The sequence below is a fragment of the Bactrocera oleae genome, chromosome 2 (genome assembly GCF_042242935.1).
Source record: "Bactrocera oleae isolate idBacOlea1 chromosome 2, idBacOlea1, whole genome shotgun sequence".
In the NCBI taxonomy this organism is placed as follows: Eukaryota; Metazoa; Arthropoda; class Insecta; order Diptera; family Tephritidae; genus Bactrocera; species Bactrocera oleae.
Genome location: NC_091536.1, coordinates 82580024 through 82607148, shown reverse-complemented (window position 1 = coordinate 82607148; position 27125 = coordinate 82580024). Strand labels below are relative to the sequence as shown.

General features: G+C 32.6%; 1 protein-coding gene across 1 annotated transcript in view; it reads right to left on the bottom strand.

Moving 5' to 3' along the window:
* Nucleotides 1-3650: 3650 nt before the first annotated feature.
* The window catches only part of Lerp (lysosomal enzyme receptor protein), a 115523-nt gene continuing 92048 nt past the window's right edge, over nucleotides 3651-27125 (bottom strand). The window contains exons 15-17 of the mRNA XM_070105864.1: nucleotides 5758-5971; nucleotides 5435-5565; nucleotides 3651-4929 (exon numbers count right to left, since the gene is read on the bottom strand). Of these exons, the coding sequence (XP_069961965.1) occupies nucleotides 4849-4929; nucleotides 5435-5565; nucleotides 5758-5971 (426 nt within the window). The 3' untranslated portion in view covers nucleotides 3651-4848. The remainder of the gene's footprint in view (nucleotides 4930-5434; nucleotides 5566-5757; nucleotides 5972-27125) is intronic.

The following is a 27125-nucleotide window of genomic DNA, read 5'->3' as shown; positions in this document are numbered from 1 at the left end:
TTCTTATTAGTATGTATGAATAGCATACATATGTTCATATATGCTTAACTCACAAATATTTGTATGCTATAAGTCATACTAAACGAATAACTTTGCTTATTGGTACAAATATTCGGAAAACAGAGATCAATGGGATTAATAAAAAAATACTTTCGCCTTTTACTAAGCATCCTTGACAGACTGTCACATCTCTCCGATATAGTATTCTGAGTGATATTTTGAAAAATAAGAAAGGAAAGAATTTTCAAGGGTAAACAAAATAATACTGTTACAAAAAAATATTATTTTCCAAATTACCGACTGGACATCTGGGTACCGAAGACCATGGAAGCGTAGATGTCCAAGAGAGGTTCTTATTGGCGAATACATAAAAAAATCCAAAAAAACAACGTTGGAATATTTGGATATAAGAAAGCTCTATGCAAGGTGGGTGTCACGTGAACTCACAACTAACGCAACAAACAGCGCCAAAAATTATTGAAGATGTTCTCAAAACTGCATATATTAAGCTTCGAATTGTTCCCACATATACCATAGTCTCTAAGTCTAATCGCAGCACTTATGCTCTTAGGAAAATACATTTTATTGACAAATTCTATTTTCTTTATTTCAAATATTTTTCAAAATTTGTTTAGCAAGTTTTTCATAAAAACCTCATTACTATCTGATCAAATCTGGTCCTGTCCAACAAAAAAAAGCTGTATTTTCCCGAATTTTGATAAAATGTTTTTTCATTGCTTTCAAAATACGCTCCTTTTAAGCCAATACAAACATACACTTAATCTGACTTTATATACACTTCTTAAAAGCGTCGGTTGTGATGGCCTTCTGCTTCGGCTGCCAAACACACAATAATTAACATATGGAAATTAAACTGCAAACAAACTTAGAAAATGTTTTACCAATCTAAGAAAAAAAATGTCGTCTTAATTTGCGGTCGCAGTTTATATAGACCAGTGTGGGTCAAATTTGATCAGATGGTATGTATCACAAACGCTTCCGCTAATTTTAAGCCGTTAGTCTTCAGATTTCGTAGCTTTTTACTCCCACTACACTCAATTATAAGTGATGCGGGGTTATGCTTGCGTTACAAATATATGTTAATATACCAGCCAAAATTCTTGAAAATTACTAATATCGTCATTAATGAAGCTTGACTCAATTTCAGCTGCACTTCATAAACAAAATTATAATAAAGAAAGTATTCGCCTTAAGCAACCGCCTCGGCATGTACCCACACTTATAAAGCACGCGTATATGAAAGTATGTATGTATGTATAAGTATGTGTATATATGTATAAGAGTACAAAGCAGAAATATACATCATTAACTTACTACTTATGAGCAAATAAGCACAATAGAATACTAGTAGACCTTTAAGTGATGCTGAGAAATGCGCAGGCAAACATACTAACGCACACGTGTAGCTGTATACATGTATGTACAACACACATGTACAAGTATGTTGGTAGCATTAGCGAAATAGCATTTATACCCACAAATGCTTTTGGCGTAAAACACAAAGATGCAAAGAGAGTATGGAGCACAGCCGGCGAAATTTCACCAACAAAGTAAACCACAAAAGCTTTTCAGGTAAGAGTACATGTGAATTTGTGCTTGCAGTGGGTGCTGCTGCGATAGGATTTGCTACCTATATATATTTAAGTATATGGTGAGAAAAAAAAACGCTACGTAATCACCTACATGATGTTGCTAATGAATTTAATGCCATACAAACTGATCCAAGAGAGAGCTACAGACAAAAAGGCTGAAGTGAATTATCGGTTGAAGAAGATGTTAGAGAGCGTTTGCCTTTGCTAGTGAGTTGACGACGGAAGAAGTTGAAGCTGGGGGAAGCACCGTTGTACAGATTCTCGTGCTATAGTTATGATTATAATTGGGAAAAGTTAGGAGTTTAATGAAAAATTTTTCAAAAATTTCAATTTTGTTGTTGTCTATTTTGCTTCTTCTTTTATTTATCAAATTTTTTTTAATTTTTTTATATGTTTTCAGAAACTATTCACATTTTCAAAAATGAAACTTTCAAAAATAAAGTTGCCAAAAAATAAATTTCAAAAATAAAGTTATCAAAAATTAAATTTTCTAAAATTAAATTTTCAAAATTGAAATTTTTAAAAATTACTTTTTTAAAATAAACTTTTGAAAAAACATATTCTCAATTTTTGTAGATGCGCAAACATAGGTATGTAAATATGTATATATAATATATAAATAAAATTAAGTCACACTACATTGACTTAATTGCAGCTCAGCGCAAATGGTTCGGAAATTTCTGCTTAATTGTTTTTATTTATTTACTTCTAATATTAGTATTTTAGTTTCGAATACTGTTACGGTAAAGTTTCAAGTAATAATCATTACTCACTACACCTTACAACTTAGCCAGCAGCTGCATCGGTCCACATACTATACACTAACGTTGTTGTTATTACCTTTACACCCTTCATATGTTATCTGTATAAATATTTATACATATAACATACATACATATAAGTACTTACACATATGTATATATACTCGTATAATTCCCGAACTTCTCCACATCTGTAATCCACAAATCTTTTTAATTAATTTCTTAGCTTTCGCACACCTGCTGCAGTGACGACGCACAAAAGTATACTACAAATTTTCAACCAACTCTTTGTAGGCTTTTACACGCACACATTACTACGTTACATAACGACATTGTTTTTATGGGTGTGTATTTATGTATTTTTCACCAGCCGCCAGCATCTGTAACGGCATAGGGTTGAAGTGTGTGCGTGCATTAGTATGCGAGAATGCGGCTTCGCGCCTCTAATATGATTGGCATAGTCTGTACGTGCCCAGAATTTTGCGTAATTTTATTGTCACTCAAATCGCTTGCCGCCACAAACTGAATCAGCAAAATTTCACGATGGCAGACAGATTGTCTTCTGTATTTAGGAGTGTTTGCGTGTGTATATTTAAATTTGATTATTGTGTATTACCGCATATATTTTTATGGCTGGCAATTTTGTGGCAGGTGAATTTAAATCAAAAAATGTTCTTTGAAAATGCTGTGGGACTGTGTTGTGGAACTATAAGAACTATTAGCTTCTCTCTGTGCCAAAGTCGCTCAAACGAATGAAAAATCAAATTTTTGTAAAAATATGCTTTTAAATTTATGCTTTAAGGAGCCAAAAAATATAAAAGTTCATTGGTGATTTGATGATAGTTATTGTCCTTATTTGATCTATTGTATCGCAGTTTTTTGAAAGTTTTTTGTACATTTTGATGGAAAAGTTGCATAAGCAGAGCAGTAGATATACAATGAATTCAGCAAGTCTATATAAATTTTAACCAAAACGCTTCTGTATAATATTTTAACACACTAGCTCTGTGTCTTTTTTACTAAAAAAATTAAAATAAAAATCGGTTAATAATATTTGCTCCAAATTCTACTATAAATGATTGACAACAGAAACTCAAAACTGGCGCTAAATTTAAATTGTGATTTTGCGACTAAAATTTTCTATAAAACCTTCAATGTGGGGGATTTCTATGCAAGCATCTAGGTTATGGCAATAACTTTATCAACTATCCAATTTTTTTAAATAAATATATATACCTGCTTGTATGCCATACTAAAAGTAATTACACATCTCATATTCATATGTATGCACATAATTTTATTCATATTCAAATGAGAGCTTAATATGGATTTCTAGCTATAATTAAGTACATAGCGCCATTAAAGACAGAAATATTGAATATTATTAAATAGAAAAGTAGGAATAAATATGTGCTTAAACACACGTACACAGTTGTTTAAGCATTACAAAACTTGACTAAAAGGTGGCAACACATTTTGTTGTGGCTACGCATATGTACGTATGTATGTATGTGTGTGCGTTGCAATCACAATTAAAGCTGTTTACATATATTTAGGTATATATAGTATATCAAGGTTTTTATGAAGATCTTAGGATCGTATTGCAGTGGGTATTTGAAGAAGCCTAAGCGCCTGACTTCACTGCATACATACATACGTTTATATGAAGCATGTATGCCATAACGCGCTTAAAGCGTTTGTGTTGTCTTTTATATATATATATTTTTTTTTTTTGACCGAAATACTTATATAAAACGCAATGGTATACAATTGCAACAGGTTGGATTTTTGAAAAAATATAGCTTTTAGTTTCTTTCTTGTTTCTATCGCCACTTCACTTTTACATACATACAAAAATATGATTGTATGCCTTCATTTGAAGAATATTCTCTATATATATATATAATTTTAAGAATATTCATTACATTTATACACACTAAAAATATCTATCTTCCATTTCCATTACAAGTTGCACATTTACAATTCATAAATACTTATTCAAGTTTTGTTTTTAAAATATTTCTTTTATGTTTTTATGTGTGTGTATTACACTACAAGTTTAAAAAATTCTTAAAAATTTCTCTCATACAATAACATATAATATTTGCTTTGATCTAATTTAGAATTGCTGTTTATTATTATTTATAATTTTATTTATATATTTATTTATTTATTAATGTTTTGTTGTTTTATCTTTCCTCTTTGGTGTTTATTTAGGTTTTCTTTTTTGATTTATGTTCACTTCTTGTTTCTGGCTTGAGGTTTATGTGGCAAAAAGAAGCTCGCATTGAATATTTTAGATTTTTAGCTCATCATTTTCTCAGTACAATAATTTTCTTAAGCTTTTAAAATGCATATATGTAACATTATTAATTGTTGTTATTAAAAATAGACTTTTTCCAAAGTGTACAGTATTGTAGTGAGTTTTCTGAAATCCTTGTTGTGTTTATGTAAAGTAGTGTTTCAAATTTGCTCTAGAGCAGTAGTTCATCATCACTATCCGTGAATTCGCCATTTGTATCGAGCAACAGGTTAGCTTCCTCATTAGATTGAACCTGTCGATGAGATAAAAATTTGTTTACATGCTGAATGCTTTTACAATCAAAATAAGAATTCAAATTCAAATATAACTTTGCATTAAATTAAAATTACAAATTAAGTTAATCAATAAAAATTATAGTTAAAATTAAAATTAGTAATAAAATGAAAAATAAAAAATAAAAATAAAAATTAAACACAAAATCAAAACTAAATTAAGATAAAAAAATAAAAATAAAATTGAAATTAAAGCAAAAAAAAAAATAAAATTAAAAGCATAAATAAAAATTTAACACAACAGTAAAATTCATAACAAAATTCAAATTAGAAATTTAATTAAAATCAAAAATAAAATAAAATTCAAAATAAAAAAATTAATATTGAAATTAAAATCAAAATTTAATTAAAATCAAAATCAAAATTTAAAAAAAAATATAATTAAAATTAGTAAAAATTAAAATCAACATTATAATTAAAGTTAAACCAAATGAAATGCTTGCCTTCCCTTCCGACAAAACTTACCCTCGAATAACGCACCGCCGACGTAGTGCGTCTAAACAAGCGCCACACGCTGTTCCGGCGCTCCGGCGAAAAAGCAAACACACCAAGGCAAGCGACGAAGCAAGTCAACGATAATATAGCGGCCAATATAGCTGTATTGCCGATGTGCACACGAGCGCAGCGCGACCCAGAAAAAAGATAGTTGAGAAATTGGAAAATTATAAAATGTAAAATTTACTGTGGCAAAATAGATTTACAAGTAACTGCATAAGAAAATCAAAAAAAAAAAATTTTAAAATAGGGAAAAAAAAAGGTTATTGTCGAGCGCCACAAAGTTAATTTACCTCCAATGGAGCCAGTTTGCTCGGCAGGATGTGCGCCGCCATTATCTACGCCGCCTGCTGGTGCTGCTGTGCTGCTCGTTGTAGTTGTTGTTGGCGTTGCAACAGTGCTGCTATCGCCAGAGTCGTTCGCCATTGGCGGCGGCACTGCTAGTCTAAGGAATTTGCAGATATCCGGCGTGCTCTGGTGCACAACCAAGTTGCATTCCTTGCCCGCCTGCAAAAGACAGAGTGTAAAGAAGAGCAAAGAAATAGGTTAAAAATTAGCGAATATTGAGAAAGTAAAATGGAAAAAATGTGAAACATGTTACAATAAGTACAGTTGAGTGTAGAACTTTTTTTGCCGTTTAGCAAAGTAAACGCTAGCTGATTCGTAACGGTGGTATTGCGAGTAACTAGCTGCTAATATTTGTCAGCGTGCGTGTGTATGTGTGAAGAGATTATTTTGTTGCAAGCAAAAATTAACAAGCTTATTCACACTTAGTGAATGCGCATGTTGCTTGTTATTTGCTTTTGTTTTTGTTCTTGTTGCTTGTGCAGCTGCCATCTTACAGGGCAATGCAAAGACTTCCACAACCAAAGTTTTACACACTTGTACGCATGCAGTTGTAAGTGTGGCAAGTAACTGTATGTGCAATTTGCTTAAGTGAACATTAATGTTCCAGCGCGTGACTTGCGCCACACCGCCGCACCAGCGCCGCCCACACCAACCGCGCGCGCATAGAGACAGCCACCAGCCATGTGGTAGCGCGGCAGTCAGCGAAGCGGCAGCAACAGTAAACTTAAATAAAAACCCATTTTCAAATTGCTGCGGATAAATGTAAATGCCTGCCAAGTCGCTGGAGATCTGCTGCCACCGCTGCAACTCTTGTTGTTGCTAGGGTTGTAGAGACAGTTGCCATTTGCTCGTCGGCGCTACAAAAGCACACGCACGCCAACTGTAAGTGTGTGTGTGTGTGTGTAGAAAAAATAAAGACAGCGCGCAAGGAAACCGGCTCTACTACTCACGCGAATGCGTAGACAGACAAACAAGCAGTCAGAAAGGAATTAGGGGAGGAAAACTAGACAATTTTCCACCTTGTAAAGAGCTAATACGACAGCGCAGATAGTAAAATGTGATAATGTCTAAAAAGAAAATGCAGAATAGAAATAAAAACTAAAAAAAGGAAAAATTGCAAAGCAACTTGCACATAGCGATAAAGTGGTGTGGAAGGCGGCAAGCAGCTGAAGTGCATGGCAGCCTCAAAAACCCAAGATGGCATAAATGAATATGCATCCGGTGTTGCGGCGCTGAATGTCTTGACAACATTAGTTGCACTCACGTTGCATTGCCACTTCAGTGCACCACACTCGATCCAGCCCTGGCTCACTGCCGACAAGTTAAAGTTTTGGAAAATCTTGAGTAATAACAATTTTTATGCGGCATATTTAAAGTGTGCGTGCGCCTGCAAGTATACTACATAAAAGTTTACGGAAAATAAGGTAAATAAATGCCATAAAAGAGGTGATGGGATAATAAAACTGAGAGAGAGTACACAGAAACAAAAAAAATAGCGAAAGCGAGACAAGTGTAGAATAAATAAAATGAAGAAGTGGTTGTCAAAGAGAAGTCGTCGAATTAAGTTAAATTGAAAATAAGTGGCGTCGAAATTTAAGATAAAAGGCAAAGTAGAAGAATTAAATTAAAAGGTAACGGACAATGAAACCAAAAGACATGAGAGAAATCAGCGTAAGATTATTATTATTATTATTTTTGCAAAATTTTATAATTTATATCTTTATCAGCAAAACTTGGCAACTCTTCTTATACTTTTGTCAAATTTTTCGTAAAACAAAATTTGCGTAATACTAAATAAAATAATTTTTAGTTTTTAAAGGTAAACATTAAAGGTAAGGATTAAGCTAAATATAAAGATTACGGTAAAGGTAAACATAAAGATAAAGATAAATATATAGATAAATATAAATATAAATATAAATATAAACATAAACATAAACATAAACATAAAGATAAAGTTTAAGATAAGGTTGGTTTAATTTTTTGTCGGGTATATTCCAGCGTAGAAATTTACCAATTTGTTATTGTATACGTTTATGCTATTTGTAATGAGTTTTTGCAGTAAAATTGTAGTGACGATAATTTTAATAAGTATTTTATTATTTCTAATCGACCATTTATGATAATTTTTATTTTCCTTTAAATTCAACTATAAAACCGGTAAACAAATTTCACAGTAATCCTATTTGTATTATTATGCATATTTTATATAATTTAATTATTCTTAGTAAGAAAGTATCAACTATTTCAATTAACATAGAACGAAAGTTCAGATGGAAAATATAACCTCACATATTTTTTTATAACTGCAAAATTTTAACTTCAATTATCATTAATAAAGTACGGCAAATGAAAAATTTCAATTGCAAATTTTATTCGTTTTGTTTTTGTTTTTGTTATTCAACTTAGTGCAGAAGTAATCAACGCAACAAAAAAAAACGTGCATTGAATTTCATTAAACAAGCGCTCAACTATGGCCACAGAAATACAAAACACCGTTAACCCTGAACTCAACACTACAAACGCAGAACGTAATGGAACGGAGCTGAAACCCTGCTGCTAAAGGCTATGAAGGACGCGCACTTGAATATTCTGCATACAAGTGTAATTCCAATACACAAGAACAAATATAATTACAACAAAAACTACAAAAACAACACTTAGTTATGTAATGCCAAACAATGCAACCGCAACAGGGTGGAATTATAACAAAAAAACACTCCACTTGCTCCACTTTAGCATACTTTCAGGAGCGTAACACACTAACAAATCCAAACACTTGACGCACCTCGAAACTGAAACTGAAATTGAAATTAAAATTGAAATTGTAAATGGAAATTTAAATCGAAGCGGGTTAAGTGCGCGCCAACAACAAATTCAATTAAACAAACAAAAATATGCATCACAAAAGAATACAATTAATATACAAGTGCATATAATTCAACTTTTACCGCTTTTATGTGTCACACATTTATTTATTTTTTATTGTCTTTTTTTTTTTTGCCTTTTTTTATTGTTACTTGTTACAGCGAATTTCGATCTCGCACACTTTATTTTCATTGCATTGCATGCATATAAATTTATATTTGTTTTTGTGTTGAACATTTGCTCGTCTTATTTCGTCTGCCACCGCACGCATAAAGTTCGAAGCTAATAAAATTTATTGCGCTGCTTTTTAGCGATTGTGTCAATCAAAACACTCGCGAAGACTCGTAGCGAACTGGAGTTGACACTAAATGTGCGTGGCAATGCATTGAAAGAAGTGCAATAGAAGTAAGCTTTTAGGCGCCAATGTGCGCTTTCTACTGGCAAAGTGTGAAAATATATGCTCGATTTTTTTCTATTTTTAATTCAACTTTTTTAAGTCGATAAAGTTTTATACGCATTTTAGCATAGCATATGCAAACGCTAACATATTTTTAGGCGCTTAAACGGAATTGGCATAATAAAAGTTGACATGCCTTTATGTCTTCTAAATACATTTGAATTGCACTAAAATGTGCGTAGTTAAATTCACTTAGGTGCTTCAGCGTCTTATAAGTGTTCGTAAAATGCTAAGTTTGGCTTTCACAGTGGTGGTGAGTATTAATTTTGCATCTCTTAAAAGTGCGCTTAGTTGATTTTTCAATTTACTTTTTAATAGCTAAGGGGAATCCAGAAAGATCTCACTATAATTTTTTTTTTTTGTGATTCTGTTTTATTTTCATATTTTATTTTTATTTTTGTTTTTGTGAAGTTATAAGCGTTACTAAAATGTATTTTATATTTATTTTAATATTTTTTAGAAATAATAACAATTAATTAGTTATATTTTTCGAATTATATTTATATATTTTCCATTTCAAAAATAAAAATTAAAAAAATAAATTTGTTTAATTTTATTTTTTTTTATTATTATTACTATTATTTGTTAATAAAATTTTTTTATGACATATAAAATATATTAGCTGCTTTTTAATCAAAATGAGTTCTAAATTGAAAGTAAAATGCTTTTAATTACTTTTTTTTCCTACGGTGTGAGCCTACGTAGAGGAACTGTCGCCTACCTTATAATATTCTACATACAAATAATTATAATATTACTAGAAAACTAGAAAATTACTGATTTATATCTGCAATTGTAAAGCATGCAATAATAAACGCAAAAATTGCATTTAAATGCAAACCATGCTCATACTTTAGTTACACCCACTTCTCTTCCCCACACACACACATCCACAATAGTATAGACACTCAGCGCACGCTTCCACATGCAGCACAGCATGTTGTTGTTGTTGTTTCTATGTGCATATTGAAAATTCTGAGAATGCATTGTTAGTTACAATAGATGGCGCACACAACGGCCTTTTGTGGTTGCTTAACACCTTCCGCATTGAATGAACTAAATTGCAGCAAGTAAAATGACCACACAGCAAAGTACTGGTGACAAATAGAGACATGCCAACTGCCGTTGTTATTGTAGGTTAGCAGAACATATAGGTTTATATATATATACATATTTGTATATACATATCTACTGCCGAAGCAAAACAAAGGCAAGTGAGAATTTCCATATTTGACTTGTAATTCCGTTTTGTTTGGTGAGTGTTGCATATTGCCGCAATAATGGGCATTTCAAATCGTCTTATAACTATTATTTGTGGCTTATGACTAAACCAAACCGAGAAATGAATTTGAATTATTTTACATACCAATAATGCATTATATGGCAACTTACTACTTATGAAGATGTGGAAAATTGTCAATTGGCTTTGATCAATTAGAGCTTAAGAATATGCCTGCATTTTTTATATATAGGAAAATATCTCGACTAGCTTAGGTCAATTTAGGTTGTTCTATCACATTGCTATAGAAATGTTTATGAAATTAAAATATAATCACTGACTTACTAATAGTTTTCGATAAAATGTTAAGTATAGGCTTTTTTTCGAAAAAAAAAATATATTTTTATATATATTTTCCGAATTTATGTAAAATTTAAACCAAATAATTTTTTTTTATTTTTATTCAAAGTTTTTTATTTATTTATTGTTTTTTTTTTTTTGTTTTAGAACTACTGCCGAAAGTAATAACGACTATAAAAATTAAATACTTAATTTGAACAGAAGAATATAGCCTAACAGAAGCATATCCTAAGGGGCAAATCGAAATTTTCTTCAACTCACTCTATTTTCTAATTTCTATAGTGTCGAGTTTAAACTTGATTTCGAAACAAAAAAGTATATTTATATATTTTTCGTTTTTTTTTTTAATATGAGAAGTTTTTAAAATTTAAAAAAAAAAATTTTTTTTTTTGTTTTATAATTTTCATTTGTTTTTTTTAGTTACTAGTATGAAATGAAAACTAATAAAATTATATATAGAATTTTAAAATATAATACATTATATAATATAAATAAAAAATGTATATTGTAGCCTATATTAAGGCGCAAATTTTAATTATTATTTTTCATTAATCAATTCTGTGTTGAAGAACAGCCGACGAAAAAATAGTTATCAATAAAATTGAACACAGGATTTCAACAGAAGATAGAAATATAACCAATTGTTATTGTAGCCTAGCTTAAGGCGCAAATATGGATTTTTATTCAACTTACTCATATCTTACTAAATAAATTCTAAAGCAATCAACTTTTTCAATTACTAAACCCTAACAAATATAATTAAGCAATAAACACGACTTAAACACATGCACACATATTTACATATTTCCATTTGTTTGTGCATATTTGTAGTTGTTGCACTATGTAAACAAATGAAGCATTCATGCACCAAACAATACTGTGGTAATTACAAATTGCAGAATTATTATGATTAGTGTAATTATTGCATGCGACAGACGGCACAGCTTATAAAAGCGCTACAACAAACAACTACAACAACAACATGCAGACAACTTTTTGCACAACTCTCGCACAACAACACATACTCATCTGTATATATTTTTTGTAAGGAGTAATGCAGCATAGCATCATGTAGCATGTCTCATTGCGCGCGTGTGTGTTTGCATTAATATAAGTAAATTTGTGGCAACTAATATCTGTAGTTGCACCGGAAATGTAGCAAATGACATTTCCAAGCCGATGACATGTGTAGCTACGCTGCGTACATATGTGAATAGTTTATGCATATAATATACATACATATCTGCTTTGCTAGCAATGCACTCCGCCTGCCATGCTTACACACCCGTACGCACATGTGTGGCAGCATATAATTTTCATCTAAATTGAATTAAATTAACATGCAATGACAGGAAATTTGCTTCACATGTAAATGCAATGTAATGCCAGCCATGTAAACATATGTACTCGACTTTTTTTTCTTTAGCTCAACTTTGCCTTTGACTATGTGTGCATGTAGCTGTGTAACGGGTGACACATCACGTGCCTTCGCAATTGTATTTCACTTGAATTTGTACTTAATTAAGATCGTAATTAAAGACTAATTCAATAAGTTTGGAATTCTGTGTAAAATATTCATTGCATATGTGTGTGAGTGTGCGGGCAATGCATTTAAATATTCAAATTGATTGATAATGAATGGAGCATGTAGTATGTGTGACACATGCGGTTTTGCTCGCTATATTATTTAGAAATGTATATGCACGTAATTTTTATAGCGCTGGTACGGAGAATTTCAACGATAAAAAATAATAAATTTCGATATTTGTTGAAATACAAGAAAAATATTTTTTGCAAATGGTTAGCAAAAGAATGCAAAATGATGCAAAAGCAGTTAATATGCTGATATTTTCTAATAAATAACGGATTTTTACTACTGTTTTTTTTTTATTTTAAGCGGCACACCTAGCATGACTAAGTATTAAAAATATATACTGTTTCAATTATTACAAAATTATAAAGTTTTATTTAAATATTTCTTAAAAATAGACTGTAACTAAAAAAATTATGGTATTTTCAAAGATATCAGCTATCAAAGTATGAAAATAAAATAGTAGGCAAAACCTTACTATATTTTGTAAGATGTGTGCAATTTTTGCAACCCCCCAATAAGTTGATACTGCACTTGAGCCAATTTATTTGATTAATGCAAAAATGTCAGCAATGTTTATTCGATCATTTTGGGTCATAACGCAATATTAATTATTGGTAAAAATTCTATAAATTTACTATTCAAATATTTTGTTTTATAACCAAAAAAAAAATTTTTTTAATTTTCCAAACATGCATAAAATGAGCAATTTTAATATAAAAGTGGAAATATGTTTGATTATAATAGCAACAAAAATATAAAGAATATTAACAAAATGCAAAATAAATGTGGTTTAAAGATTGAAAAGAGCAAAATTAATATTAGCCACAATTATAATGCACTACAACACTATTACACAGTTAGCCAAACACAAGAATTACAGAAATTATTAAAAATATATTTAAATTTACACGGCTGTAATTGTGGCATACCATACAACTGCATTCGTAATTAAAATGAAGAAAATACACACATACTCAAACACTACAAAACCAAGTACAAGCGCTCACTAAAAGTGCACCGTATTGAAAAAGTTGAAGCACTCTAAATAGAAGCACCCCGAAATGTAGTAAGCGCACAGCAGCCGAAATTCACCACCGCAATGCTTAAAGTACGAAAATTATGCAGCTAACATGAAAAACACATTTTCAGCGTCTGCCTAGCGATTAAAAAGGTAAACGAATCAACGGCTCTTTCATGTCAGCTGCCAGACAGCTGCAAATATAAGCGATTTGCTAGTCTGTCGTGCACGCCGCAGCGCACAGGAACCACTTAGCAGCCAACCCAGACATAAACAGTTAGCTAAACTCTTCGTTTATTTTATTTGCTGGCACTCGGTAAACACCTCAAACGCAGACGCAGGTGTCTTAGAGGGCAAAAGCGCAAAAAAAAGTGCAAAAATTGCAACAAAAAAAAAGAAGAGCATATGCAAGGAAATTACAAAATTGCAAATGAAAGGCGCACAAAATGTTGCCGCTCCACCTTAAGGACACTAATTAAAAGAAAATTTTTGTTTAAATAACTTGCTTAAACGCCGCTTTATGTTTAAGTGCGATTTTTTGCCAATTTGTATTTCTTTTTTGCGCCGGCAAAAACTTGAATGAATGAGTTGCAATATTTTTTTACACTTTGCCATTGCATTTTTAATTTTTTTGATTTTGATTTTTTGCCCTATTCGGCTCGGCAATGCAACAAACACAAGTGCACTTCAGCGATAAACTCTGCTAGGTGCGGGGCGTATACGTAATGGCAATGCATTTTGCTTGCCACCACAGAGTCTTTCATTATATAAAGAAAATTTTGCAACGAAAAATTTGCTAAACACAAATTGCACGAAACTCTTTAATGCTGCCTAAGTGCATGCAAGTTGAAGCGTTTTTTTTTCTATTCGCTATGAGAGTGTAATTGTATAGCGGTCCGCATGGTTTTCTACAACCACATTTACTGCAAGTGCGCTTGTGTATTTATGTGTGTGTGTGTGTGGGTGTGTTTTGCGGAACAACTTGCAACACGCTATGAGTGCACACTCAAGTGGATTCAAAAGTTTCTGTATATCTATGCAATGTGTATGTGTGTGCATGTAAGTGTGCGATTTCATATTATGCTTTGTATAAGTGTGGTTGTGTTTGTATGCGATGTTTGAAAAAAAGTGCAAGCAGCAGCTTGAACGCCTTTCAAATTACCGATGGCACAAATTGCGACGCCCATCTAGTCATACACACCTTGCCTAACACAGAAGCACATACACTACAACAACAACATATGCGTATATGTCTCTGAGTATGTGTGCATGCATGTGTGTTTAGTATTCTATGAGACGCCGCTGTAATCAAACTTATACTTACACATGCACAGGAGAACAACAAAAAGGCAAGGACCTTTAATGTTGCTCACTTGCTTGCTATTACACGCACACAAGAACACAACCATATATATATATATATATATATACATATGCACAAGTGTACACTTGAAAGCTGCTGTTTGGTAGGAGAGTCTTTCAGCAAAAGACAAAAACAAAAATACAAAACCATTTGCAAAAAGTGCAGTTCCATTATGATGCTGCCGGCCAGGTGTTATTATGTCGATGCAGAAGTGGAGCGGTGGATGCTGTCGGTAGGGGTGTGGAGTTTGCAATCGAATGGTCGAAGGAAATACATACATGTCATGAAGCATGAGGTGGTGTGTAGGTGTGGCAAGTGCACAAAATTCAGTATTTAAGAGGAGTAAAAGTAGGCGATGAATTTAAAATTTAGAAACAATATAATATATAATATATCAACTAACATATACTATATGTAAATATTATTAAATTATATAATATAAAAATTAGACTGATTCTAAAAAAAATTTAATTTTTATAATTTTAAAATGTATAATATTTTTTGCGATTTTTGTGTTAATTTTAGGAAATTATGAATATTATTTAGAAATTATGAATATTATTTGGGAGAGTTGCTATCCGAGTTTTTCAAAAAAAAAAGTACTATATTAAAAACTCTTGACTCATATACACTGTACTTATTAAGTGTGAATGGTGTTGCCACACTGATGGCTATTAAAACATGTAATATAAAAAAAATGGATATTAAAATATATTAAAATATTAAGAAAGGTATAACAAAGTTCATAACAACGGTAAAACGAATATGAAATTTGTGTTCTTCAACAGCTTATTATAACGAAAATATGATTTTAAGACGATCCCACCTGATTTAGCATATAAAACATAAAGTAATATATTGTAAAAACAAATATTTTCAGAACTTGTAAAGAAAAAATATTTATTAACATATGTGTAACGAAAAATATTTCTAAAATAGATAAAGTTACATCATATCAAATCTAAAACATAAAAAAACTTTAAATAAATAGTAAGTAAAAATACATTTTAGCTCTAAAAATAGTAGTAGTAATAGTAAAAAGAAAAAAAGAAACAATTAATTTAAAACAAAAACATTCTCAAAACATTTTTATTACTTTCAGTTTACTATTTAAAACAAATTTTGTATAATTTTATATTATTAATATACATATACATAAAAAATTTTAATACAATAGAAGAAAAAGAAAAAAATATAATACTATATTACATAATTGCTAAAACAAAAAAAAAACATATTTTTTTAAATATAAAAAATTAAAAAATATAAAATAAAAAATTAAAGCAAGCTTAAAAAAATAAAATTAATTGATTATGTACATTTTTACTGTTATAATAGTAAAATCATGTAAAAAAACACCAACAGAAACTATTTTCATATTTAAAAATTTGCTCGTAATATTTTTGTTATTATTTAAAACAAAGTTTTTTTAATTTACTTAATTGATAATAATACCGATTTTTTCTTTTATTTTTTTTCAGATTGAAAAAAGGTATGTAGCAACTCAATTGCCTTTGTATGCTCATCTACTTGTATATTGGTAAGTTTAGATTTTAAAGCACAACTGATTCAAAAAACAAAATAATTTTTCCACCCGACTTTTCAAAAGCTAGTTCCAATTACGTATGTACCAGTTTGCCCATTTCCTTTTAAAAATGTTTTATGAATGCCCACTTTCTCTAGTAACAATTACTTTACCGCCACCAATTTCTACCACATGCTCTATAAAACCACATTTAATCGATATCGTTGAGTTATGAAAATTACTTTTGCATTGTGTAAGTTAAATGAAAGCAACTACTTCACTTAACTCTCTTAAATGCACTTTTTAATAACTTCAAATTAAACACTCAAGCAAAAACGGCTACTTTTATGTTGCAACTACGGTGACTGTCATAAAATAACAATTAAGCGTTGTGGCAACACACAACACCAATTTCCGCGCACCCGCCTGCGCCAGCACACGCTCGAACATGCACTTGCCGCCACAACAACTCACCACTGGTTGGCCTCATAAAATTTCACGTAAACAAGTTGCTTAATTAAATTATGACCAAACATTGTAGAATTGCAGTTATGGATACTTAACACAAACTTAAATTACTTACGTAAATATAAATGTATGGCTCATGGGCGGGCATTTGAGTGTGAGCGCATAGCGCATTTACACATACTGACACACATACATTATATATAGATGTGTGTGTAAGGACTTGTTTGTAAATATATATGTATAACCCTAACTTTTGCCCGTTATAACGGTGTAAAATAAAACGCGAGTGCAGACTTGCAACGCCATAAAAATTTACAACACCACCTAGACGTTGCCACATACACACACACACACATGAACACCTGCATACAAGTCTTTGTATATCCTGTTCAAGTTGAGTTTTGTTGGCGTTGTTGTTGCCGTTGCACTTTCATTGTCATTGCACAACGAGGCAAACTGGATAATTCGAGCTCATAAGCAACATGCCACACACTGCACACCAAACATCACACATTGGCTGAACACCTCACGTAGCACGCGCGTTTGTGCATTTGCAGATATTTTCTCATTGTGTTGCAACAAGCGAAATGCGCAAAACTGCAAGCAGTGTATGCAGTGTAGAGATGCATAGAAGTGTGTCTGTTTCGACAACCATTGCTGTAGCCAAAACAGCCCTTTAGTTGTTGCCACATGCCTTATTTTGCAGCATGTCGTTGTATGCTTGCATGTGGCATGAATATAGGGTTGCATGTTGTTGAGCATATAAATGCACATTGTTGCAAGCGTGTGTGGCACGCTGAATTTTTAACCAAGAAATTGCGTTGCGGAACTTCGGTATTGCTCATATTGTGCTATTCATATTTCTTCTTATTTTCTGTGTGTGTATGTTTTTTTTAGAAAATAAAACCATAACGGCTTTTGTATCTGCTATCCTTCCGGCATTCGCGTTGCAGCATACAAAATGCATTACATTATATGCCACACGCGTGCGTGTGGGGTATATGAAATGAGCATCCATTATGGTTAAGCCAAGAAATGGCAGCAGACTTTGACTTGCCATAGCGAGCTGAACTGGATAATGTAGGATATGTTGCACACACACATACAGAGCCGTATTTCTTAGGGTTATGGTATTAAAGTATTGCAAATGTCTGGTGCGGAAAATTAACTTTACGGCACTTAAACTAACAAAGAAAAATAGTTTAAAAAAATTAAATAATAGTAAAAAAAAATTATAACAAGATTAAAAAGAATATTATAAAAAAAATTTAAAAAAGGTTATTGAAAATATATAATACAGAATATTGACAACCACCAAACAAACAAAAAAAAACTTACTGTTAAGAAAAATTTAAAACAATAATAATAACAGGATATTGAAAAAAATAAATAATAAAAAAAGAATATTGAAAACAATGTGAAAATAAATGTAAAACTTATTTTAACAAATTAATATACAAATAAAAATTAAAAATATAATAAATAAATACAAAAAAAATATGTTTTACAAATTTCCTCTTATTTAAAAAAAAAAATTTTAAAAGAATAGCAAAGTAAAAAATTAAAAAAAAAAAATATAAGAATAATAAAAAGAAAGAAATTAAAAAATGTATGGAAAAACTAAAAAGAAATTAAAATATAATAAAAAAATTTTATCAAGAAATCAAAAATTAAATGAAAATAAAAAACAGCAAAAAATAAATATATATGCAATATTTTATATACATTTTCTATATCATGCCATTTAAAATCTAAAACTCAAAATCCAGAAGTTTTTGTCCATAAAGCCCACAATTGGTATCACCTGCAGCGTGGCAAGCAGGAAAATATTAAACATAAAAGTCAATAAAGTCTTGCATTTTGTTGCTATAATTAAATTCGTTTAAAAATTTAACGGCAAAGTGTTGCAAAACAGTTCTAAAATTTCATAGGCTGCAGCAATAACAGCACAAACGCCTAGAACAAACACAAATTACTAGGCCAACAACAGCATCAAACACACACACACACACACACACAGAAAGAAACTCAAAGTCAGCTCTAATTTTGTGTTAAGAACTTTTGCCTCCCAAGCGGCTATTTTAGGCTTTGCCGAGCCGGTCTAGCCTTTAAGCGCAGACATCTGCCATTTTCACAGCCTTTCGTTCGTTATTGCGCTCTCGAACTCTCTCAACTATGCCAACGTTGTTGCTGACAAAATGTTCATAATTGAATTAAATCATAAATTTCAATTTGCAATCGTTCGCCTAAATGAAATTACACAACAAGTAGCAGCAGCGACTGGTTAGTAAGGGCATAGAAGACGACGAGCAAGAGAACGGAGAGAGAGATGACATTAAAGACGCTCAGAGAAGTGTTGGAAAGTAACGACAATGCAAAGCCAAAACCCCCAGAAAGTGGTAGTTCACATAGCATGTAACATTGGTGACACAAAGCGCACATAAACACATGCATATATACTAACGCATACACAAACAACAACACTCAAATGCCTGCCTACCGAAAACAATGGAAATTTGTTTGAGAAAATTCGCAATCGTTCGTTCAACTGCCAACTGCTTCGCTCGCACGCGTTTGTTGCTGCGTTGGCTTGCTGCAGCCGACATTTGAAAGACAATTGCATAAGCAAATAACACAGGGAAAACAATTAAAACAGCTGAAGTAACAGAATTGTAGAAAAGTTGGCAAAAACCAACGTTCAAAAGCGGAAAAGAGGGAATACAAGGAGAGGACACAGACACGTTAAGCACCGACAGGGTACCATAGTGATAAACGGGGGTTAATAAACGTCAAAAGCTACAAAATATAAGAATAATTGCTAATAAATATACTAACTATTACTTAGTAACTAGTTATAAACTGGTTTGCAATTGCAAAAATTTAGTTTCGAAGCACATTTTACTGAATTAGTTTGCTTCCAGCACAAAATGAGCGTCAGAACAGTCATTCGGTAACGCCCAAATGTATGCAAACTTTACCATTATTGCAGTTTGAATAATTGTTGCCTACATTTACGCTGATCTTACTGAAAACGCGCACTTCTTGCGCTGATAAAAACTAAAATATCGAAATTTTTCCAAATTTTTCTACATAAGCTTACTATATTTTAGCCAGCTTTTATGGTATGCACGCCACTGGCAAGCAGCTAAGCAACACCAAAACAACAGCAGCAATCAAACGAAAAGATATCTTGCTGCAGATTTCGTTTAAACAAACACAGAGACATACAAACACTACAGCAACGATTACCAAAAACACAAACCGAACTGACAACGCCAAAAGCAAGCGTTGACAGCCAGCAGAAAAAACACGAACAACAATATTGGGCAATTGTCATGCAAGTTTTAATTGAATTTTGTGAAAATTGAGCATTCGCTTCTTCCATGATTTCTTTTTACAACAGCGAATTTAATTGTCTACGCAGCACGTTTGTGTTGCTTTAAAACCGTTTGTTTATTAAGTGGCTGCACAAGCGGCTGTTGCACTTTTCACTTCCGGCTAAAACAAAACTACACCAGCAATTAAGCCAAAACAAAATCTGCGTAAAAACAAAAAGAAAAAATAAAACTTAAAATAATTATTAAAATGGATATGAATAGCAGATTAATATTCAAAGGCGCAACGCAACAACTAAGGAACCACCACTTGGCTTTAGCTGAGTTGTCGAATATGCCAATTGACAATGTCACCTCGCCCCAAAAACTTGCAGCAGGCAGCGACAAGCAAACTTTATCTTCACTTCGACGCTCGCAAACGGCGCTTCGAAGCCTTCTTGCTTCATATTTTACTTAGCCCATACTTACTTCATTTTACCATGCACTCTTTTCTTTTTGCTACCGAAATTTTCATCAACTTTTGCAGCTGGCGCTGAAAATTATTGCTGCATACATAAATGTATATTTCGTGTATATCAGTTTGCATAGTAATATGTATGCATGAGTTTCTGTATGCAAACAATTTTAACCTTATCAAATATTTATCACATTGCTGACGATGCGGCGTCAACTTGCTTCGTATCAGCTTGAACTGCGACAATAGCAACTTCAAGCAAATGGCTTATGCCACAAATATATAAAAGTGCGGCATACATTATTTATGCACGAAATGTTCTTGTGTTGTGATAACGGAAAACTTTTAAATGGCTTTCAATGTTTCTCACTTTTATACGATCGCCGGTTTTGGGGTTCTTGCTTTCTGTTCTCACGGAAATTTGTTTCATAAATTTTCAAAAGATGTGCATGCATGCTGGCAGTGAATTGTTCTAAGTTTTATTGTAAATGAAAAGTGTACTGTGGCATCATTTCAGTATGCTGGCCACCATGGCGTATGAGTTATCTCGTAATGAGGGCTTTTGACGCTTTAAGAACTTGAATAAAGCTAGTCTTATCTCGCTATAACGCAAAATTGAGTTCTATAAACAGCAAGAAGGACACGAAAAAACTGATTTTCGTTGAAAATAGAGCCTTAGTGTGCCAAAAGATAAAGCATTATTGGTGTTTCATAGGGGTGCACCATAAGATAAAACTTATTAAAATTTGTAAAAAATTAAATTTTTTTTTTATGAAAGTTTATTAGTACTATATTCAGTAATCGGGTCAAATATTTCAAGCTGGAAAATGGATTTGCTGAAAAAAAAGAGCAAAACGAGGTACTTTAACACAAATAACACATATAAAAACCAATAAGCATGTTATATGTTCTCAAAATTTTTAAAAACATAGTTTTAACGAAAGATTTGAAATATTTTTGAAAACCTTAAAGAACAAAGATGAGTCCATTTTTATTTTTTTTTTCAAATTTTAAATTTTTACCTTTCAGTTTGTGAGTATCTTTTTAGCCAAACCTAAATTGATATTTTTGGAAATAACTAGATATGCTGATCAATATATAAATAATATACATGTATAATTTGTGGTATACAACTTTAATTATTTACACATTTCAATTATGCTTTAGTCAATTAATATGATTTCCATTTCAAATTAATTTCTTTCTGATTACTGATTAATAACTATATTATGTTAAGTACGTGGAAAGCCAGCGAAAACTAATATAGCTGGCTTCTACATGCACAAAATTTAATCTGAACCCACAGGCACGCATGTAAAGACAATTCACCACACCCTCCAAAACACGCGCACAGTGAATTCTCATTTGGATATATGTATATTTGCATGTGGAGTGGATATGTGTATACAAATGCACAGTCGAATGAGTTCGTAATGCAATTCCACCCACACACACCCGTTGACACAGATCTATAGGTATACAATAACAACTTTCGCAACCATAATTGCACCGCAAATGTAAAGAATATTGACAACAACAAGCGCAAGCAAAAAAGTGCACGAAAAAAGTATGAAAATGAAATGGCATAACGGTGCAACGCGCAACAAGCGCAATGCAGAAACATTTCAAAGGAGGGCATTATTAGCGAACGAACGCCAGCAGATGCCAGGAGAGTGGCAGCCACAGCTGCTGGCGTCCTATTTCGGGCAACATATTGCAGCAGGCATTGCATTGCCAATGCACCGCCATTGTCGTTTGGTATTCATATTTGCTTGTCACCTGGTTGCTTTCTGATTGCAGGGTTACTGTTTGCGCATTCCGCCTTTGCTCCCTCTTTTTCTATGCAATTACCGTTGGTGTGGCGCTTTGCATGTGCTGTTGACACGCTTTGTTACAAACAAAAAAAATTTAAAAAAAAGAACGGCATAATAAACACATTGCTACCACATTACACTACCAACAGCACATATGAATTTGAATGGGTGCATTTGCGGCATACGGATAAGAAAGATGCAAAACAGGCGTCTAATACATATTCTGATGACTTGATAAAAGAGTACTCGCCTGTTATACCTATACATGCATGTATTTATGTATATGTATCTGTATGTATTGGCGATTTTTCATTATTGATATGTGCATACACATGACACATATCCTTTGTATAACTAAACGAACGGTATGTTATATACTCGCCTTCAACTATATGCGAATTGTGTAGCGGTAAAACGCTCCTGCAACGCTCTCAATTCGCTGCACTTGGAAATTTATTCATAAACTTCATTTATTACGCTACTTTAACAGTTGCGAAACGTGCCATATACATTTGTTGCACCACCGCGCTTGCATGTGTATGTGTCTGTATGTTAGGTTGTGCACACTAAAAATTAATTTATGGCTTCATCCAACTTTTGGCAAACTTTTTGATATACACGCAGCTTAAACGGCGCAACACGGCGTATAAGTGATGCACTTAAGCCAAAGTTACTTGGCGTTTTAAATGTTGCGGAACTTTAATTGTGCGGGTACATTTGTTTTTCCTTTATTGCAAAATTATCATTGCAGATTATTTAAATTTCAACGATCATTTTTGCTTTCATGGCGTTCTTATTTGCATTTGTGGAAAAAAAAACCTTGCTTCCATTGTTAAATTTATTATACATTTTAGTGAAAAATATTAAAGAAAAAATAATTATCCGAAAATTAAAATTTATTTTTTTTTTTTGTGAGACGCATATAATTAATTTATTACGAAAATTTATTAAAAATTTTAATAAAGAAAAAATATTATAAAAAAAAACTTATTTTGTCAGGAATTCAAGCACAAATATTTTTTATCAATATGTAATATGAAAAATGTGTGTAAAAAAATATTCTAAAAAACTGATACAATAAAATTATGCAAATTTATTGTTAATTTTTGTATGAACATTTATTCACAGAATTTAATGCAGTAAAAATTATAACAAAAAAATGTTTTCTCCAAAAATTAATAAAAATATGTAACATACATTTTTTACGTAATTTAAAATATTACAAATTTTTTTAAATGTAAAAAATAATAAATTAAAGAAAATAAACTAAATAAATAAAATAATATTATATATAAATAACTATATAAGTATATAAATAACTAAATAAGTATATAAATAACACTTCAGTATCAAAAAAATGTAATATATATAGAAAATATTTTATAAAAAGAATTTTAAATACAAAATATTACAGAATGTTATTTTATTCAAAATAAATTATAAAAAATATATATTAATAATAAACAAATCAAAGAATAACCAAAACATTCTATAAAATCATAAATTCAAAAGAATTTTAATTAACGATATTAATTATATCAAATGAAACTGCATATGCTTTTTAATAAAAAATTCTCAATAAAAAATAATTAATATTTTATTATCAATATTAATTGCGTTTTTTATCAAAAAACTATGAGGTATTCATAGCGCAATGCAATTATTCATTCAAACATTCCTTCATATATTAATTGTATTGTCGCATTCTCTCAATCATTCCATCGCGCCGGGCCACTAATCCTACAAACCGCTATAAGCGATTTTTCTCTTCAAAACATTTCCAACTTTTCCGCTTTGCGCTTGGCATGAGTGACATTAAAAAATGATTATTTGAAAATAATTGCCTTTCTTTGCCAGCGCTTTTGTGCAAAGCCCAAAATTATACATAAATTAACACAGCGACGAATATTTAATTGTGCGCCGTGTGAAGAGTGGGAGACTGGCGCGGTGTGGTTAACTTTCCTGCCGGTGTTTCCCATCAATCCCCGCCCATCCTTATGTCTATTCTGCAAATTTTTGTTTTCGGAGGGGCGGTCGGCCGGGCTCATTACATGCTGTAGCGCATCCTCTTTCCGGGGCACACGAAGCGCTCAACTACAAAAGCATATTTTTGCTTTGTTTCGCAGTTTTATTTGAATTAAATTTTTCCTTTTTGATATTTGCTTTTAGCTTGTCTGCTTACTCGCTCGCTATCTGCTGTCACGGCAATTGTAGTCGTCGCCATTTTTGCTGCTGCTGCTCTTCGCATAATTACCCGCATTAGCATAAATTTGAATTTTAACTATCCCACCCTCAAGACCGCTCAACGCTAAGGCGCTTCTACGAAAAAGACACCCTTTACTTGCTGCCCACTCCACACTCTTTCATTCTTGCTGCTTTTTTGCTTACGCTTAAAAATGCCATTTATCATTCGCTTGTTCCGTGCACACACACCACTTGAGTCTGTTTGAGTGCTGGTTCACACTAGAATCGCTTGCCACTAGCCTTGCAACATTGTGTCTTTGCCTAAGTTGCACTGTGCTGCTTCTAATTACACACAAAAGGGCTGCAAATTCTCTGCAAATAACTAAGAGCCATATTTTCTTAGCTTTTCAAACAATTTTTTGCTTGTTGTTGTTGTTGTCGTTGTCGTTTTGTATTTTTTCGTGTTGGCTTCTGCTTAAGCAGAGTGTGGAGCGCCTTGAGGCGTGTAAGCAGGTCAAAAACTCTCACTGCCACTTTAGAAGTGCAACTGTAAAGGGAGCGAACAGTTAAAAAAGAAAGAAATTGCACTCTAACGGTAGTTAGTTATAAGTATTCAGCAGGCAGGTGGCTTTCAAGCGGGTTAACAGCAGTGCGAAAAATCAGAGTTGAGCCAAGCGTGTGGACGAGTGGCGAGTGGCAGTTGTGTGGTGGAAGAAAATGTGGGTGCTTGCAACCATGCATGCAAAAGAAATAGAAGAACACGCTCGAAAGCGGAATGTAAATGTAAAATGCAAATCAAGCAGAAATTAGGAAAAAGAGAAAAATGTGGCAAGTGTGCCTAAAAGGTAGCAACAACAAGCCTTGCCCAACGTTCTAAACACGAGCCACAAGCAGAACGTGCAATAACTAGCAAGCAACTACAATGCAACAAAGAAAACAAACAACTGCAGCAAACAGCAGCAACAAGAAACACGGCGCAGTAAAACGTTGTAAATGCAAAATGTTGCAGTGCTCGTATTTTACACAAATTTTATGGGTTAAGCGATACAAAGTAACCTTGTCAATTGGCTGGCCACCCGTCTTTCGTCTGCTCTCTGCATGCGAGCCCAGTTTGTCTGTTGCCAAGTGACAGTTGTCGCATGCATCACACACACACACACACTCACTTATGTTTCGAAAAAGTAAATTTCGTTGTGTTCCGCGCATTGTATTCAGCTCGTGGCCTTCAGGCCCGAACCCATTGTACCAGACGACAAGTCGTCGCACATTGTTTTTCTTCGGCAGCGGCGGCGTTGCAGCTATCAATGAGTAGCTGTCGCTACAGCAGTTGTCCTGCGGCCAAGTGGCGGCACTTCAGCGCTCCACACACACGCACATCGGTAGTGAAGAAGCACACTCCGCTTAAGTATGCATGCATGTACGTGATTTTCGCCAACACATTAATTATGGATGGACGCGTAGGTCGTGACGGCTCTTCGACATTTCGACGCTTCAGCGCTGGCCTCAAAGCGCGCACAACGACAGTGAACATTCTTCGACACGTTTTTGTGCTGTGGCATTTTTAATGCGGCACCACTTAAAATTACAGTTTTAATTAGAACCGTTCACGAAGTTGTCTGCTGCAGCAGGCAGAGCGGCAGCAACAACAATTGTAGAAGGGGTAGCAACGGTAAAAGTTGTGCGCCACCGCAATGTTGCAAATTTAATGTCGATTTAATCAGACTGTCTACTGTGCGTTACATTTTACTGACATTCTATTAAGTGTTTGCAGCAGTTGTACGGTGGCACGGGGCGTATGAGTGATGTGAAATTGGCTAGTTAGAGAATATGTTTAAATTTGCTTGCATTAAAATACACACACAAACAAAACAAAATTACATACATACATACAAACGCATATACATACATATTTATAAGCCCGCATTCGCGCATATTTCAACACATAAATTAGTTACACACATACATTAGTACATTAGTATATACCCAAGGTCCCACTCAATGAGAGCTCCAAACACACACATACACCCGCACATCCATTTGTTGTCAATAATTGCACGTAAATTAATTTTTAATAATTTTCAAAGCGCTGCGCTTCTGCTCTAATTAGCATTTATTGGCTCCCAACGGCGTACAGCGCACGACATCACACAAACACACACAAACGCATGTCACAGGCAAGTATTAAAATTCGCCAAAAACACTGTGCTGACCATAATTAAATATATTTACCTAAATGTGACAGCATAATTGCTTTTCATTTTGTTGCATTGCGCGAAGAAGCGCGCCACCGATTTCTGCCTGAACGCTTGCAAATTGAAATATTGGCATATTTACATTTGTCTAGGTATTTGCCAATACTTTTAACTTTATTGTAGCTTGTGCACTTATTTGCTATATAAATATAATTATTTGTTTAATTAAAATGCAGAAAAAAGTTTATTTTTCAAAATCACAAATTTAGAACCAATTAGAAATTTCGCTTGCCGCTTAATGAGTTCACAGTGAAGATAACGCATTGCGACACAGAAACAAAACCAGTGAAGACTTCAACTGGTTTTGTGATGGTCAAAAAATAGACAGATATTTTAAAATATATATATTTTTTCTATTTATATGCAGAATTTTGGCTTGCTAAATTAATAGTCTAAATTCTT